Here is a 19,272-nt window from a genome sequence, read left to right as displayed (position 1 = left end):
ATAGACAAAGAACAAATCTCTTCTCCTGATGATGATGAAGCCCCGGGTTCTGCACCAGGCTCCCAATTGCGATCGGCTTCATCATCATCAAAAGATATGTGCACGTCACTGATGTTCTCCTCGTGTTCCACAACAGTGTCTGCCTCAGGACCCTGAACAATTGAAACACCGCCTCCCACGTCACTCTCCGCATCACTACTTGCCCGCCTTGCAGAGCAAGCGACGCATGTCTCCTCACATTCTTGGCTGCCCATTAACTGCTGACTGTCCTCTATTGGATCGTCCTCAGTAAATAGTGGAGCTGAACCCAAAGCATGAGATACTTCTTTGGGAGAGGGAACAGCATAGGAAAAAGGCAATGGGATTATGGGGACTGCTCTCGGCCATGCCGACTGAGGGTTGTGTCTGAGGAACCCACGACTCTTTACTGGGGTTGTCACATGTCGCTTGTGATAATGGGGATGAGTGTGCAAACCAATTGACGAGGAGAAATGGGTCGACGACACGACCGCTGGGTGTTAACGGGAGCTCAGGCCTAATGCTGCTACTCCTGCTGCCACTCGCCCCAAGTCTGCTGCCAACTCTGCCTGACGCATGTAGGCCTCTGCCCCTTCTCTGTGCACGTCCTGGCACTTCCCTGCCTGACATACTTAGTGCGTTTATGAGGGTATAGAACAGCAGCAGGCGATTACTTACGGCTGTCCTTTCAAAGTATATAGGCCATAGACAGAATAACAGTTACTTAATAGTACACTCCTTTGTTGTATGTATGCCCTTTGCAATGATGAGCGCACTGGTATGCATATTTCGACGCAGAAAAAACACTTTTTTTTTTTTTTAATACACCAGCAGGTGTATACTAATATGTGGAATAGTACTGAATTTAGCACAGAGACAGAATAACAGGTAGTAAATAGTACACTACTTGGTTCTATGTATGCTCTTTGCAATGATGAGCGCACTGTTAAGCGTATTTATACGCAGAAAAAAACTCTTTTTTTTTTGTTGTATACACCAGCCGGTATATACTAATGTGTGGAATAGCACTGAATTTAGCACCGAGACAGAAATACAGGTACTAAATAGTACACTACTTGGTTGTATGTATGCCCTTTGCAATGATGAGTGCACTGTTAAGCGTATTTGTACCCAGGAAAAACTTCTTTTTTTCTTTAATACACCGGCAGGTGTATAACGTGTGGTATTACACTAAATTTAGCACAGAGACAGAAAAAAAGGTAGTATATGGCACGCTATTTGCTTGTATTTAGGCCCTTTGCAATGATAAAGGCACTGTTAAGCGTATTTGTGTGCAGGAAAAACTTTTTTTTTTCTTTCATACACCGGCAAGTGTATAACGTGTGGTATAACACTGAATTTAGCACAGAGACAGTAAAAAAGGTAGTATATGGTACGCTATTTGCTTGTATGTAGGCCCTTTGCAATGATAAGGCCACTGTTAAGCGTATTTGTATGCAGGAAAAACTTTTGTTTCTTTAATACACCAGAGGGTGTATAACGTGTGGTCCAACACAGAATTTACCACCGGCAGGTGTATAACGTGTTGTATAACACTGAATTTAGCACAGATACAGAAAAAAAGGTAGTATATGGTACGCTATTTGCTTGTGTGTAGGCCCTTTGCAATGATAAGGCCACTGTTAAGCGTATTTGTATGCAGGAAAAACTTTTGTTTCTTTAATACACCAGAGGGTGTATAACGTGTGGTCTAACACAGAATTTACCACCGGCAGGTGTATAACGTGTGGTATAACACTGAATTTAGCACAGAGACAGAAAAGAAGGTAGTATATGTCACGCTAATTGCTTGTATTTAGGTCCTTTGCAATGATAAGGGCACTGTTAAGCGTATTTGTACGCAGGAAAAAAAATGTTTTTTTCTTTTATACACCGGCAGGTGTATGACGTGTGGTATAACACTGAATTTAGCACAGAGACAGAGTAACAGGTGAAAAATGGTAAAAAGGCACTAAAGTCCACACTAATATGACTTATTTCTGAACAGCAGCAGGACCCAACAGTGCAGCACCACAAAAAAAATCCAGGGATTAAACCCTAAATTGCACTCTGTCACACAATTCTGAGCAGCAGAAGATTTGTGGAGCAAATAAAATTTAACTCAATTGGGCTGAAAAATGAGGAGATAAGATGCTTCAGAAAGTTCAGGCAGCTTGGAGATCTGTATGAGGCAGCTGACATGTATCTGCCCCTCTCTGCTGCAATGCTCAATAACGTGAATAGGAGGTTTAGCTATCAATGATCCTTCTCAGTGTGAACGACAAAGCACTCTGCACTCCTGTCTTTCCCTAATGCTGATGTTACTAGCAGTTGCAGTGTAACGCTGTGGTATGAGCTATTCACATGCAGTCCTGTCCTCTCCATCTGAGTGCATGGATGAAATGAAGAGAGGCAAGATGGCCACCGATTATATAGGGGCTGTGACATCACAGGGGTCAGTGAACACTAATAGGCTGCATCTCACATGTGATTCAGAGTCAGCCTGCCTACCTTCATTCTTGCCGCTGTTTCCCGCCCTCCCATAATCCCCTGCCCCATGTACAATGGAGTTTAATTAAGCGATTTGTGCGATAGAATCGCGGTGATATTCGTATTCGTTGCGAATCGAATTTTTCATGAAATTCGTAACGAATTCGGGTCCGTGAACTTCGATTTGCTCATCTCTAATAATGTCCTTAAAACAAGTCAAAATGAGGCTCAGTAGTGTGTGTGGCCTCCACATGCCTGTATGACCTCCCTACAATGCTGAGGCATGCTCCTGATGAAGTGGCGGATGGTCTCCTGAGGGATGTCCTCCCAAACCTTGATTAAAGAATCTGCCAACTCCTGGACAGTCTGTGGTGCAACGTGGCATTGGTGGATGGAGCGAGACATGATGTCCCAGATGTGTTCAATCGGATTCAGGTCTGGGGAATGGGCGGGCCAGTCCATAGCATCAATGCTTTCCTCTAGCAGGAACTGCTGACACACTCCAGCCACATGAGGTCAAGCATTGTCTTGCATTAGGAGGAACCCGGGGCCAACCGCACCAGCATATGGTCTCAAAAGGGGTCTGAGGATCTCATCTCGGTACCTAATGGCAGTCAGGCTAACTCTGGCAAGCACATGGATGGCTTTGCAGCCCCCCTGTTTTCATCTGTGATGAGCATAGGGCGCCACTGGCAAATTTGCCAATCTTGCTGTTATTTGGCAAATGCCAAACGTTCTGAATGGGGTTGGACTGTAAGCACAACCCCCACCTGTGGATGTTAGGGCCTCATACCACCCTCATGGAGTTTGTTTCTGACCGTTTAAGTGGAATATGCACATTTGTGGCCTCATTGCACAAAGGTAGAGGTAGCAGTCCTGCTGCTGGGTTGTTGCCCTCCTATGGCCTTCTCCACGTCTCCTGATGTACTGGCCTTTCTCCTGGTAGTGCCCCCATGTTCTGGATACTACACTGACAGACACAGCAAATCTTCTTGCCACAGCTTGCATTGATGTGCCATCCTGGATGAGCTGCACTACCTGAGCCACTTGTGTGGGTTGTAGACTCCGTCTCATGCTACTACTAGAGTGAAAGCACCACCAGCATTCAAAAGTGACCAAAACATCAGGCAGGAAGCATAGGAACTGAGAAGTGGTCTGTGATCACCACCTGCAGAAACACTCCTTTATTGGGGGTGTCTTGCTAATTCCCTAACATTTCCACCTGTTGTCTGTTCCATTTGCACAACAATTTGCACTTCCTGGGTGGACAGTGTAATTTCACATAAGTGTGATTGACTTGGAGTTACATTGTGTTGTTTAAGTGTTCCCTTTATTTTTTTGAGCAGTGTACATTTGACACATTTTTCATACACATACCCTCTTTTATAAACAGTTCCTAAAATATTAAATTAGTTATAAAAAGTATCAAAACACAAGACATGTAGTGCAAGAAAGGAGTTTGTGCTTTATAAAAATTATTTGGTACAAATCTAGAAATAAAAAGGAGTGGAGCAAGACCACGTACAAAGCTATGGGAATAATTGAGTCTTGGGCAGGACAAAATGCTGCTATCGCTAGTATGACCTACAAATGCAAACTGGAAAATGTCGCTTTCCTTGGTTTCACCTTGAACATCATTTTAAATCATGGAAGGCACTAGAACTTAAGTTACCATAACTATGCTACACCAATAATCTGAGCTGTTCTCAAGGACACAATGACACATAAGCTCTTTTTTGTGGTTTTCTTCAAATTTTGAATGAATACAATAAAGACATTGGCTAACTTTTATGTTTAATAAAAAGCTGAGTTCATCAGAAGTTTTCTAGCTGTCACACAAGGCGGTATATAGATAGTTTTGTAAAGTGCTTCCTAGCTGAACAGTTGTGCAGTGAACTGAATCATTAATCTCCTATTTATATTTTATAGGGGTGGGAACCTTGTCCATCCCCTTTAGTGAAGTGCAGACAAGAAGGTCAAGAGACTTAGTATGGCATCTGTTCCATCTGAGTCCTGTAGTACGGATGAACAGTAACTGCAGTCTTCCCGTCTTGTCTATTACTTTGAGCATGTCAGATGTATCGGGCTAAACCTGTCAGTTGTCTCTTTTCATTCTCTTTCTTCTTCCACTGAAACTCATCTTATACTGTTGTCTTTTCTCTGCAGTGTCAAAACACAATCATCATCTATGTTTTTGTACTATGAGGGAAATGTAAGCTCTCTATGAACTTAATAAGAGTCACAAATGTATGCATAGCAATTAATAAGTTTCATACGGATTTCAGTAAAATGATACTTATAATGTGTTATACATTTCCTGCAGAACTGTAATATGTTATACAGGGTGGGCCATTTCTATGGATACACCTTAATAAAATGGGAATGGTTGGTGATATTAACTTCCTGTTTGTGGCACATTAGTATATGTGAGGGGGGAAACTATTCAAGATGGGTGGTGACCATGGCGGCCATTTTTAAGTCAGCCATTTTGAATCCAACTTTTGTTTTTTCAATAGGAAGAGGGTTATGTGACACATCAAACTTATGGGGAATTTCACAAGAAAAACAATGATGTTTTTGGTTTTAACGTAACTTTATTCTTTCATGAGTTATTTACAAGCTTCAATGTGCTGCCCATTGTGTTGGATTGTCAATGCAACCCTCTTCTCCCACTCCCACACAGTCCATCTCTACTTACAGTCTTTTACTAGAAATTGACAAGGTTTACTTTGAGAACACAAACAATTAGTTCTGGTCATGAGATCAGCACACAATTGCTCAAATAAAAAATCTAGTGTAACTATATGATCTTTACTAGTGATGAGCGACATTGGCCATATTCGAATTTGCAATATTTTGTGAATATATAGACAAATATTCCTCCTATATTCGTGAATTTTGCGTATTCGTTATATTTGCATATTCGAGGAAGAAAACAGTGAGCGGGTGGGCAACTTTACTGGTGGTTGCTAGGGATGTTGTTGATAACCTCTGACAAGTGTATTTGCATCATTCTAATTGGCCCACAAGTGAAAAGAAGGAATAAGCAAATATTCACATATGCGACTATGCACATATGCAGAAGAAAGTGAATATTCGTAATTTCAAATATATAGCAAATACATTCGCAATATTCCTGAATTTACGATATTCGCGATAAAAATTTGAAATGTGAAATTTGTGCCCAACACTAATCTTTACATGACCAGGACAAATGTTTATCTTCTGGAAGTAAACAATGACCTGTTGGTTGACAATGTAGCACTCGGGAAATACAAGTAACTGATAAAGAAAGTGTTTAGGGACATTGCAAAAGTTTCAGTACTACAATCAATAAGTTTCAATTTGTTGAAACTTTAACACCCTGTAAAAGTGCATATTTTCCAGCTTTAGATAGAAACATCTCTAAAATTTATATCCAGTGTTTGTTGATCTCATATCTTCATATCTTCTATAGAAACTAGGGCAGATAAAATGTCCCAGAATTGCCTATTCCAATCAATCAGATCACTTTTTAATGTTTTAATGGGAGGCTAGAAAATAAAAGATGTAATCCGACTGCTCCACTTTTTGTCTGTACTAGTTTTTAGACATGAGTCCATTGTTCCCTGTTGTTCACATGACAAGAACTTGCAGTCGTAGAAAAGCTTCCATAAAATAATAGTCTATTCATTCCATACAGTTCATTAAAGGTAAAGCAAGGTAGATATTAGAGTTAATACGGCACATTTTATTATTCTGCGTTTAGAAGATAACATCATTTTCGGTTTTGTTAGTCTTTCTAGATAAAGTCTAAAACACTAATTATTATATTTTAGAATATGCTTATTTTCTACATTTTAAAGAAATTACGTGTTTGAATAGCTCTATAATGTCTTCCATGATTGCAAAGTTTGACACTATTATGAACAAAACACATTTTTTACTAATTGTACAAATTCCGTTCAATTGTTTATATGGAAATTGTATTATAATTGGACTTTATTCTGACAATTATCGAGATAAAAATATAGTTAACATTGTAAAGGAAATAACTAGGTACAAAAAAGGCATTTGTAGAATTGAATTCTCTTCTCTCTGCTGAAATCTTCTTTGATGTCATAATGAAAGCGGCTTTTGTTCTTCCGTGCAGATAACTTCACAGCAATCTTTTTGCATTTGCTTTGTTCAATTTTTAACGGTTTTCTTGCATATTTCTTTTCATGCTTCCCTGACATGTTCATGACGACTGCAGACTAATGTCAACTGGACCAATGTGCATTCCATTAACCTGACCCTAGTCAATGTCTCTGGAGAGGACAACGGCTCCAACGTAACCTGCATTGCAGAAAATGTGGTGGGGATGACTAAAACTACCGTGTCGCTCACCATCTACTGTAAGTTGGAGTGATGACATCAATGTGGATGTTCCCTTAATACTGTAGCAAGTCCGGCATAGTTTTCCTAGCTCTCTAGGTTCTTTTTTTTTAAACGTTCTGTATATTACATGCATACAAAAGTTAAGTACTACATCTGTTTCTCCTAATTCCTCTTTATTCTGCAGTATCTATTAAAAAAAAAACACTCATATAGAGTGCTGCTTTATGTGAAGTGTAACCAGTAATTCACATTTGGAGTTGTTTCCTCCTAACTGCTTAATTTCTGTAAATCTTCTCTCTGTAACTGTGCCATGACCAACTGGCTGCCCACCTCCCCTGCTGCTGCCTCTCTACCCTCTCATACCAGGAATCTTACACAGAAGATGCCTCCTTGCTGTTCCGTAGTACTCTTTACCTCTTTACCTCTGCCAGGGTTAGCTGCTCCTTTAGACACAAAGTTGGGGGGGGGGGGTGGCATTTTACTTCATTACGACACTGTACATGATCCTAAATAAGATCCTGTGATCTAAATAGATGGTGCTTTACAGCTTCCAGCAGCTGTTCCTTACTTATTATAACCTGAGGGACCACTGTATATATATATATATATATATATATATATATATATACATATATATATTTATGTATACATATATTGGTCTGTAAACTTTCAGGACAGGATTACACTATGGAATGTCCACCCAGCAAAATTTCAGGTGGACATTGCGTGTATGGTAGAGGCTAACTGAATCAGGATCACTAGGACATGTGCGGTCACCAGGGCCGGACTGTGGATAAAAAGCAGCCCTGGAAATAATTTCATACCAGCCCTACAGCATCACAGCACTGTGACAGCTGCTGGCCGCAGGAAAGCCTTGTATTTGATTTGCCAGGCTTCCGTAAGAGAACTATCTTGTGGCAAGAAAGTCCACTGCAGCACTCCAGATAATACCATGAATAAAGTATACAGTAATCCCTCAACTTTCTGGACCATGATAACTTCAAACCAGACTCAACATACAATGTTATGGACAGTGCAGATCTGTGAAGCGTGTCAAAGGTTGGAAGATCTGACCAATCGGAATGGACATTCACTTTTAAAACCCCTGTATTACTGAAGTGTATACACTGCCTGGTGTCTGGTAGTGCCCCCTACAGTGCAGGGAGCTTTTACATGTTCTGTACTCTTTACCTGTACCAGGGTACGCTGCTCCTTTGGACACCAGGTAGGGGTGGCTCCATTACTTTTTTGGGACACTGTGTGTACTGTACAGGACCCTGAAGAAGCTCCTGTTCTCTACATAGACAGTGATTACAGCACCAGCAGCTCTTTCTTACTTTTATATATAGGGACTTGCTTTATCTCTTTTAGTTATCTATTTTCTTTTATCATCAGAAGCAATTACCAAATTTCCATAGAGTTATTGTTTCAACATACATTGGTCATCGTGGAACCAATTAATATTGTAACTTGAGGGGCCACTGTATTTAATTACATCAAAGTGTACAGGGAAGGTTTCCGCTCTCTCCAGGAGAAACATTGCCTGCACATGTTTGATATAAGAAAGTCAATTTGCCATGTATGATAATACTGTATACCTTTATCCTCAATCCTGTATACAGCATGGGTATGGTCTGATGAAGAGTGAGGTCACGTGCAGCAGCTGTAACCTGTTGTGCAGCAATCATTTCCTTATCTCCCGCAATACTCTGTATCTATGCTGCACTGAAATAAAAAGAAGATTTTATTTGCACAGAGATTGGTGAGGACTTCCCCTCATCTTCTACTGCAGGAGTGTATAGGACCTAGGTCTCCAAACTGTGGACCTTCAGCTGTTGCAAAACTACAACTCCCCGCATCCCCAGACAGCCAAAGGCTGTCTGGGCATGCTATGAGTTGTAGTTTTGCAACAGCTGGAGCATTTTTATACTAGGATTACTCTGAATGTCGGAGTGTCTCAGAGTAACTCATAGTGTTACGGATCGTGATGCCTGCACCAGTGTTATGCTGTCCCAACAGCGTAAAACTGATCACAGGTTCCCCTTAACAGCAGTTAAATATATTAAACTATAATTAATTAAAAAGCAATAAATAAACAACTTAAAATGAAAAAAAGAGAACCAAAGTGCTCCCCTCCCTCACAAAAGTAGCAACAGCAGGTCTCCCCCTCCCCCCACACACACACACACGACAGGTCTCCCCTCTCCAGTACCCCTTCCCCCGCCCACACACAAATACATATAACAGGTCTCCACTTAATCCCCCGCACCCCACATAACAGGCCCCCCAGCCCCCACCCCACATAACAGGTCCCCTAGCCCCCCACCCCACAAAACAGATCCCCAGCCCTCCACCCTCATCACATAACTGGTCTCCCCTATCAAGCCCCCTCCCCCCTCCTCACATAGCAGGTATCCTCATAATAGTAACCCCCACCCCCACATAACACGTCTCCACATACCAGTCCCCCCAAACACCCCCCCCCACATTCCAGTCCCCCCCCATACACACATATACATATAACAGGTCTCCACTTACTCCCCAAGGCTCCCAGCCCCCTCTCTCACACAATAATAACATCAGGCTCCTCTCACCACTCACCCCGCGCTGCAGATGGTCCCCAGAGGAGCTCCAGTGTGCCGACAGGAGGAGGAGCCAGGAGCAGTGAGGAGGCAGACAGGAGAGACAGTGAGTGTCCTCTCTGTACTTCTACTGCACAGATTCTGCCACCTCCGGACCTCTGGTCACTGTGCAGCTGTCAGTCTCAGACTGCTCTGTGTGTGATGCTGCAGCTGAGGTCCTGAGACTCCTGACAAGCTGAGTGCCAGCTGATGTATGTGTAATAGCTGTCAGGACTCAAGCAGCCTGTCCTCCAGACCCTGGCGGCCCACAGGGCGGCCAGCCAACCAGAAATTTTCCTGGTATCCTGGTTGTCCAATCCAGCCCTGGTGGTCACCATTGATGACAAAGCATATGCCAGCAGATTCCGCAAAAATCTAATTGAAAACAATGGGAGGCTGCTGCATCGGAATTTTCAAGCTAAATTTTTGTAAACATAGCCCTAGAGAGAACCTGCAGACAAGTAGATGGCTTCGGTCATGAGGTTCATGCCGACTTATTTGTGGTCATCATAAACCTGGCACCCTGTTTCTTCTTATGTGGTGAGCAATACTAGACTCTCACACATTTGTTTTCACAAAAATAAGACGCAACTTTTTTGAGAAAGAAGAAAGTTCTTAAGTCTTGGCAGCAGGGCTCAAATACTAAAAGATGATTAAGTGGATTTTTACTAGGTATAATAACAATGGGTGCATCGTTTGCATTATATACAGTATAGGAAGATGCTAGTTACAATAAATAAATAAATCAACTATTCAATCAGTAAATAAACATTGATTACATTATTATACCAAATTGTCATAAACAATATTGTAGAAGCTTAAAATATTGACACATTTCTAAATTATCGTAATCATTTGACTCAGCGTGAACTATGTATGGTACAGCACTCTAATAAAAAGAAAATATAGAACTTTGTTTTTCTCTCTTTATGTGCAGATCCTCCTCGGATACTGAGTTTAAGAGAGCCAGTGGTTCATCTGGAGCATTGCATTGAATTTACTGTTCGTGGGAACCCGTACCCAGTCCTAACCTGGTATCATAACAACCAGCCTCTACGACCGGTGGATTTCATACGTCAAGAGGTTTATAAGCAGGACACGTCCATGGAAGGCTGCCTATTGTTTAATAAACCTACACATTATTACAATGGAAACTATACACTGATTGCTAAAAATAAGTTTGGAATTGCTACACAAACAGTTTATGCACATTTTTTGGAGCAGCCATATCCTGGTGAGTTAACATTTCCATTTAATCGACTCCTTGCCTTAGCCTACTTGTCCCATCCTTTGTATAGCCTCTAAAATCTTCTATTTACTATCTCAACTATAATAGACAGTGTGAAATATATCTTCGTTCTTAGTAACAAAGCTGTTACATAGATAGATAGAATATCTTTATGTCATTGTCATCCTCAGAAATGTTAGGATTAGTGGCTCTGCAAGTAGCATTGTACACTGAAATAGTATAGCTCATCCGAATAGGATCAAGGTCAATGAAGTTGTAGGAACTGAAGGAAAAGAAAAACCAGGGTTAGCAGGAAAAATAGGGAGATATTTTTATGAGAGTCTACAGAGCATATCAAGGGTTAATATCAACCATCTATCTTCATGGAACAATTAGCTTTTTTTAGCCTTTAACCAAACACAATACAGATTTTACTCAATAGAAGCCATGTCAGTCCTCAGTATATTGTTCTGTGATAAACCAGTAAAGCATGGAACTATTTTGTTTCTGTACATGCATTATTCTTGTCTTCATAACTATTGATATTTTTTTCATAAATCATATATTTTTTATTAAAATATAAGCTTAGTTTAACCACGCAACCGTATTATTTAAAAAAAAATGTTCAATGTACATCAATTTTACTGTCTATTGGTTTATTATACTCTGCTCTATCTATCTATCTATCTATCTTTCTATCTATCTATCTATCTATCTATCTAGGGGTCAAGTCCTGGGAGAAAAAGTGTGGGAACTCACTCAAGATTTCTACTCAAAAGCTGGTCCTGCAGGACTCCTGCTGATGGGAACAGTGTTCCTGCTGTGGACAAACGTACAGGATCTTAGTTCCCATGCTTTTCTGTAGGACTTGAGCCCTCTATCATCTATCTGCTGGGTCTACTTGGTTGCTGTATCTCATATCTATCTATCTATCATCTATCTATGTATCTATCTATCTCATATCTATCTATCTGTCTGTCTCATATCTATCTAGCTATCTATCTATCTATCATGCTTGAGAATGGCGGCGTGATGCCGTTGAAACATAGTATGTCCTGATGGGTGAATAAACTCTCACTTCTTTGCACTTTACGGGTGTGCTGCGAGGATAAATTCTGTTGTGTATCTATCTATCTCATATCTATCTATCTATCTATCATCTATCTATGTATCTATCTATCTCATATCTATCTATCTGTCTGTCTCATATCTATCTATCTATCATGCTTGAGAATGGCGGCGTGATGCCGTTGAAACGTAGTATGTCCTGATGGGTGAATAAACTCTCACTTCTTTGCACTTTACGGGTGTGCTGCGAGGATAAATTCTGTTGTGTATCTATCTATCTCATATCTATCTATCTATCTATCATCTATCTATGTATCTATCTCATATCTATCTATCTGTCTGTCTCATATCTATCTATCTATCATGCTTGAGAATGGCGGCGTGATGCCGTTGAAACGTAGTATGTCCTGATGGGTGAATAAACTCTCACTTCTTTGCACTTTACTGGTGTGCTGCGAGGATAAATTCTGTTGTGTATCTATCTATCTATCTCATATCTGTCTATCTATCTATTTATTTATCTATTTATCTATCTATCTCATATCTATCTATTTATCTATCTATCTATCTATCTCATATATTTCTATTTCATATCTATCTCATATCTATCTATCTATCTATCTATCTATCTATCTCATATCTATCTATCTATCTATTCCATACTATGTGTTCCCAGATGTATTCTTAAATTAAGAATCTTAATATGATGTAGTCGATATGTTGTGACTAGTGGATATTGATACACATTTCCTCCCCCAATGTCATAGCTGTTCCCATTTGCTCATATAAGCTAGTGCTCTTAGATTTGCATCTACAGTTAGTTCTGATTTACTAAATCTGCCATTTACTGTCCTTTTTACAGAAAATACTGATTATTTTGTTTCAGGTACGTATTTGTCCTTACTGCTTTTTCAGTAAAGTACATGGGGCCGCAATTTACTTTTCCCTATTACCAAATGCCTAATAGATCATGTTGACAGGAATGCCAGAGGGGTCTTACCAGGAAATTCCCTTTACTCACCAATATATATTTGGCCGATAACTGTTAACATTATATTCCTTTTTTAAATAGAATAGTAGTCTCCTGGGCCACTAAGTGGGAGGATAAGGTCACGCTAGCAAACTAACCAGCAGGATATTTCTCAGTAATAAGTTTGAAGATGTCCATATTTATTACTTGAATTCTATTACAAAGGTTCTTAAACCTCTCAGGGCATGTGTACATTTATATATTCAAAATACAGTGAGTCCCTAGACCAGATTCCCCTTTTACAAGTGAAGATGAATACAGGGGTATAGGTATAAAGGGGTATCAGAGTGGTGTAGAATAGTGTACATGGGTGACAGGTGTGTAGAGGAGTGTACATGGGTGACAGACTGACGGGGAATAGTGTACATGGGTGACAGAGGGGTGTAGAATAGTGTACATGGGTGACAGAGGTACATGGAATAGTGTACATGGGTGACAGAGGGACGTGGAATAGTGTACATGGGTGATAGATGGTTGTAGAAGAGTGTACATGGGTGACAGAGGGGCATTGAGGGGTGTACATGGGTGACAGATGGTTGTAGAAGAGTGTACATGGGTGACAGAGGGGCTTATAGGTGTAAAGGGGTGACAGAGAGGTTTAGAAGAGTGTACATGGGTGAAAGGGGGGCATAGGGGATGACAGAAGGGTGTACATGGGTGTAGAAGAGTGTACATGGGTGACAGGGAGGAGTAGTGGGTGACAGAGGGGTGTACATGGGTAACAGGGGTGACATATGGGTCTAGAACAGTGTACATGGGTGACAGGGGGACGTAGGGGTGGACAGGAATGACAAGGAGGTGACAAAGGGACGGAGGGGTGGTAAATGTGGGTGACAGTGGCGGACAAGGTGGACATGGATGACAGGAAATTAGACAAGGGTGAAAGGAGGTAACAGTGGGGTGAGAAAGGGGGGTGGACAGGGGTGACAGAGAGAAGAGGGTTCAGTACCTTAATTAAGCTGAGCTGTTTTTCAACGTCCTTCTGCAGGGGGCCGGGAGGATGGTCCTGGAGTAGGGAGGATGGATGGTCCTGGGGCCGGGAGAATGGATGGTCCTGGGACCAGTAGGATGGTCCGGGGGCCGGGAGGATGGTCTGGGGGCCGGGAGGATGGTTCTGGGGCCTGGAGGATGGTCCGGTGCACCATCCCCATTGCATATATCCCCTTCCCGGCCTGCGCGCCTGTGACTCACCCACAGGGCTGCAGGGGGAGGGGGAAACTGTGTGTGCAGTTTGCACGTTCCCCCTGCGCCGACGTGATTCAAAGGCGTGCAGGCCGGGGCGGGAGATTTAAAAAATAAAAAAAATTGCCGGAGCGTGGTGGTACCACGGGCAGGGCCTGACGGGACCCCAGTTGGGAATCACTGCCCTAGACAGTGGAGTGCACTAGGATATCTGCGGGTAGCCAATTATCTGAACTCTGAGATAAAAATAGTTGGTGGCCTTTAAAGCAAGCAGTGAATAAGGAGAATAATAATAATATATTGTTCATAGAATTATTCAACTCCTTTTGTTTCAGTAGCAGATCTTGGAATAAGTCCCACGCCTCCAATCAGCGTGACTCATAAACCAGAAGAGGACACTTTTGGCGTGAGTTACATTTTGATGTCTTAAGAAAACACAGGCTCAGCTTTTTAACATATTTTCCGGCCTTAGAGCCTTCTGTGCAGATCATAAGATGAATATAATAGGATCTTTGAACAAATCCCGCTAATGATCATGCAAGTTATGGTAATGGGAAATGTGCAAATCACAAGATCTGTCGGTGTGAATGTTCATAACGTATGTATGAATTCATATAGGAAGAGTCCTCAATAAAGCCTAGCTCCATTTGTATTACCACTTGTTTATAGCCCAATTGTTCTAAAATGCCTTATGACCTGCTGCATTGAACCGTACAATCACCATCCAATCACACCCTCTTACCGGTTATAATAGCCTGCTTATTCCAAGCTGTTAATAGCTTTCTATATCAATGAACCTGTGGTCTATATGTATCATAGGCATGATATAAAGATTTGTTCACACCTAACTTATATTTTATTTGGTTAAATGGTTTTTTTTTTAAATAGCCCCAAACAGGATAAAACAATAAAGCAATCCATACTTACCTGTTAGAACCTGGAGCCCTATTATAAGCTCCAGTCAGTGGCACTGTGTTTTTTTGAGACAACACATGATTGCTGCAGCCAATTAATCACCTCATAGGTGCCGTATTGCTGGCATCAATGCTGAGTGATGAGAGCCATGATGCCAGGAGTATTACACATGACCGCTGAGGCTACTGATTGGCTGCAGCCATCACCTGTTGCCCTCTTCTCAAAAAATACTGGGCTACCAACCGGAGCTTGGATTGAACTTGTGAGTATGGATGTTTTATTATTTTATCTCCTTTGGCGCCATAACTTGCATTACCCCTTTTTGGAATTTTTTTTCATAAAATCAATGCAACACAATATCATGACATGCTAACAGAACACCATATCGTTATTTATGGCTGTATCCACCCTTACCTTTCCTTTAGTTTAATTAAGGTGCCAATTTCTCACAAAATGACTATATACTATTTAAAGGGGTACTCCACTTGCCAGCGTTCGGAAGTAAATGTTCCGAACGCTTTTTTCGTGTTGCGGGGGTCAGCCACGCCATGGTCACGCCTCCTCTATGCAAGTCTATGGGAGGGGGCATGGCGGTCATCACGCCCCTCCCATAAACTTGTATTGAGGGGGCATGGCCGTAATATCATGAGGGGAGTGGTCGACCCCCACAGCACGAAAACAGCATTCAAAACACTTACTTCCGAATTCTGGCCAGTGGAGTACCCCTTTAAACACTCTAAGATTTAATTTACACAACAGTCACCAGGTGTCCACCCATAGACAAACAAAGTGTTAAAGCTAAGTGACAGAGGGTCACAAACTCATATTCGGTGAAAAGCTTGTAATCTCACACAATACATCTCTGAATAGGGTTGTATTAGAGTTGAGAAAGATAAGTTGAGAAAGAATACATCTGTACATGACAATAAGAGATGAGCGAAGTTACAGTGATTTGATTCATCACGGACCTCCCGGCTCGGCAGTTGCTGACTTTAGCCTGCATAAATTAGTTCAGCTTTCAAGTGCTCCGGTGGGCTGGAAAAGGTGGATACAGTCTTAGGAGAGAGTCTCCTAGGACTGTATCCCCCTTTTCCAGCCCACCGGAGCACCTGAAAGCTAAACTAATTTATGCAGGCTAAAGACAGCGACCGCCAAGCCGAGAAGTTCGTGACGAATTGAATCACTGTAACTTCGCTCATCTCTAATGACAATCACTGGGTATCCAAACCATGTTGTTGTGAAGGCTAGTAATCTCACCCATACATATCAGGATATATTGGGTGCAGAGATAAGTTGAGAAAGAAAACATCTGTATATGGTCACAGAACACTGATATTAGTAAAAAAGACAATATGTATATTAGTTGGGAAGTACTTTGTCAAGGACAAAGATAGAGTTAGAGATGGAGTTATGCTTCATGAAAATCTGAAACTTTAATAGTCAGATACATAAAAAACAATTTTATACTTATCTTTATCTAATTTATTTGGGGTTTCTAAAGTAGAGAAACATAATTCTATCATAGCTAAAACAGTTGTCATCTAGAGCAAAGATTCAATCTGATATGTTCAAGGTAGAGCGGTGTGCTACCATCCCTATGGCACCCAGGTCATTTTCCTTATCTTCTCCCCTAGTCATTCCCTTGGCTCATACATGGTTTGGGTTACTAGACACTAGGAGATGCACATGTGCCAGGTTAATAATGTAGGCTAGAAAGTACTCACTCTTCTTCTGTACATTTTATGAAAAAGATATCGTGTGGACGTTGTAAAGCAGCACAATCAGATGTTGTCCTAGAATTTAGTAATTGTACCTAATAAACACTATAAACCAATATCCTCATGTAAAGTACTCCCATTTAGATGCAGAGAAGCCATTAATAACATAAATTGATACTAACGGTGTGCATCCAACATTCTCCTATGACAGGTGCATCTGAACAGGGTAATTTCTAGCATTTATCATATCTTGCAGTAAAAGAAAAAGGCGTGGCGAGTTATGCTGCAAATAACATGTCCTGAATGTCCTGATATAATAATGAGAGCCTAGAGTCCTCCCATCCATAAAATATAATTGCATTTTTATTTCCAGGTTTCCATAGCAGTTGGCCTTGCCGCTTTCGCATGTGTTCTGTTAGTTGTCCTGTTTATTGTCATCAACAAATATGGAAGACGATCAAAATTTGGAATGAAAGGTAAGAAAAATTGGCACACCTTGCTCTATGGCTTCTATTCAGCAGTCATATGAATTCCAAGTGGCATATACATTTTTATTGCTTTCCTTTATATTTGCTCTTTACTTTGCTACTTTGGCTGTGTTTGTAAGCATGTGATAAAATATTTACACATTCATTGGAATCACCTTCCAAAAGATGCTATGGAGCTGTCTAGGATTGAACATACAACAGTTTGATGGTTTGTGCAGGTTTGTGATTCATCATGTAGGCTCTTCTATTATTGTGCTGGGTTTTTACCCATGTTGGCTTCCTAGTAAATGATTCATGATAGGTTAGAAAATTTCAGGTAGAACATTTGGACTGTAAATTTCACATGTTATAAAATCATGTTTTACTTCCAAGCTCAAGTATCATGGAGGCAGTGCTGGGCTCCAGTATGCATGCCTCCTCCCTCCCCATCCTCACCCACCCTACATGATTTATGTACAGGGCTCAGTACCAGAAGCCAAATAAGGAGGGGTGGTGAAGGGAGGAAGCATGTTACTGTTGCTCAACACCACCGCTATTGCACTTAGAAGAAAAACGTAATTTTATAACTGCACACAGCCATCAGCTAAGAGACAGGTATCATTGTATTTATCTCCCTTCCATGCACATCTTCCATGCCTACAGCTCTGAGCATGATATAAAGATGGCAGATTTATTGTACGATCCTGCCACACCCAGTTCTTATGGAAAGGGATTTAGTTTAATCGTTCCCTTCATCACTCTCTATCTGTAAAAATTGGCAAAGGGTAAATGCTTTCACTGAGGAATACATGACAGTCCTATGTCATAACATGGGGGAAGATAACCATGAAAACCCCTGAGATTTTATGAACATAGAAATGATCTTGGAGTGATAGGATAACCTTAGCAAAGACTGAATATGTTTCACATTACATTTATATATACATATATATATATATATATATATATATATATATATATATAAATATATATATATATATATATATATATATATATATATATATATATATCATGCTGCAATATGTATGTACAGATGGTTTTGTAAACAACAAATCAATAATATAAAATATTGCAAATAGTTCATTTTAAAGAGTAACAATTACATCTATATAAGGGAAGAAATGAGAAACAGTTTACTTTTCATCTAAACCAAATGTTGACTTCATGTAACCTCTATAATCATTCTCAGACATGTCAAGTTCTGTTGGCATTGAGTGGAAAAAATAACAAACAAGCACATACTGTGATCACTCTGGGATTTACAGACCTAAGTTCTGCAATGTAAGCATTTTACTAACTGGTGACATCTATATTATCTACTAGAGAATTGTAGGTTATTTGCTTACCTTGCATGCCATGCCACTACACCCTATGTAAACTGTTGGTTGTAGAAACATAATCTTGTGTCTCCATTCTATGCCCTTGTTCCAAGCTCATACAGTTACTGTGTTACTCAACGTTGGAGATTTAGCACAAACTTTCCTTCTCATACAGAGAAGAGGTGGCTAGTGTTTGACCTCAAGAATTGATCTGCTTGAAAAATTGCAGTTACAAAAGATCTGATTTTATCAATTACACTGAAATGATACATAATAGGGATGTAGCTTCTTGTTAAACTTCAGTGGAGTTTCTTGACTTGGCGCTGTGCCACCATCATTGAATTCTCTTCCGTCCCTGCTTGGAGTTTCTTGTTAATATTGAGTAACAGATGCAATGCTTCCCTTTCAAATCTATTGTAAATTAGCACTAAGGCATCGGGTAGAGGAAAATACGAGCTGACAGGACTCACTATTTATTAGACTAAGGAGAGAGATTCTGAAATACTATCAAGTCAAAATTAAACAATATAATAAACAAGGAATAGAATTTTCTTGTCTAGTCATTGAAATGGCTTTCTCTTACATACAAATATAGTAGTTATGTATATAGGTAGATATGAAAGTAGGTAGGTAGATAGATAGATAGATAGATAGATAGATAGATAGATAATAGATAGATGATAGATAGATAGATAATAGATAGATAGATAATAGATAGATGATAGATAGATAGATAGATAGATAGATAGATAGATAATAGATAGATGATAGATAGATAAATAATAGATAGATAATAGATAGATAGATAGATAAATAATAGATAGATAATAGATACA

The 19,272-nt window shown here is 40.3% G+C and overlaps 1 protein-coding gene across 9 annotated transcripts in view; it reads left to right on the top strand.

Annotated features, from left to right (window-relative positions):
* Positions 1-19,272, top strand: part of NTRK3 (neurotrophic receptor tyrosine kinase 3) — a 688,036-nt gene that overhangs the window by 365,628 nt on the left and 303,136 nt on the right. For 6 of the 9 annotated variants that reach the window (XM_056571897.1, XM_056571898.1, XM_056571895.1 and 3 more), the window contains 5 exons: positions 6,743-6,884; positions 10,426-10,722; positions 12,647-12,670; positions 14,332-14,402; positions 17,003-17,105. In XM_056571897.1, the coding sequence (XP_056427872.1) occupies positions 6,743-6,884; positions 10,426-10,722; positions 12,647-12,670; positions 14,332-14,402; positions 17,003-17,105 (637 nt within the window). The remainder of the gene's footprint in view (positions 1-6,742; positions 6,885-10,425; positions 10,723-12,646; positions 12,671-14,331; positions 14,403-17,002; positions 17,106-19,272) is intronic. The other 3 variants (XM_056571894.1, XM_056571896.1, XM_056571901.1) reach the window with 1 other exon arrangement.

This window comes from Hyla sarda, chromosome 4, assembly GCF_029499605.1.
Source record: "Hyla sarda isolate aHylSar1 chromosome 4, aHylSar1.hap1, whole genome shotgun sequence".
Lineage (NCBI taxonomy): Eukaryota > Metazoa > Chordata > Amphibia > Anura > Hylidae > Hyla > Hyla sarda.
This window is presented reverse-complemented; position numbering and strand designations above follow the sequence as displayed.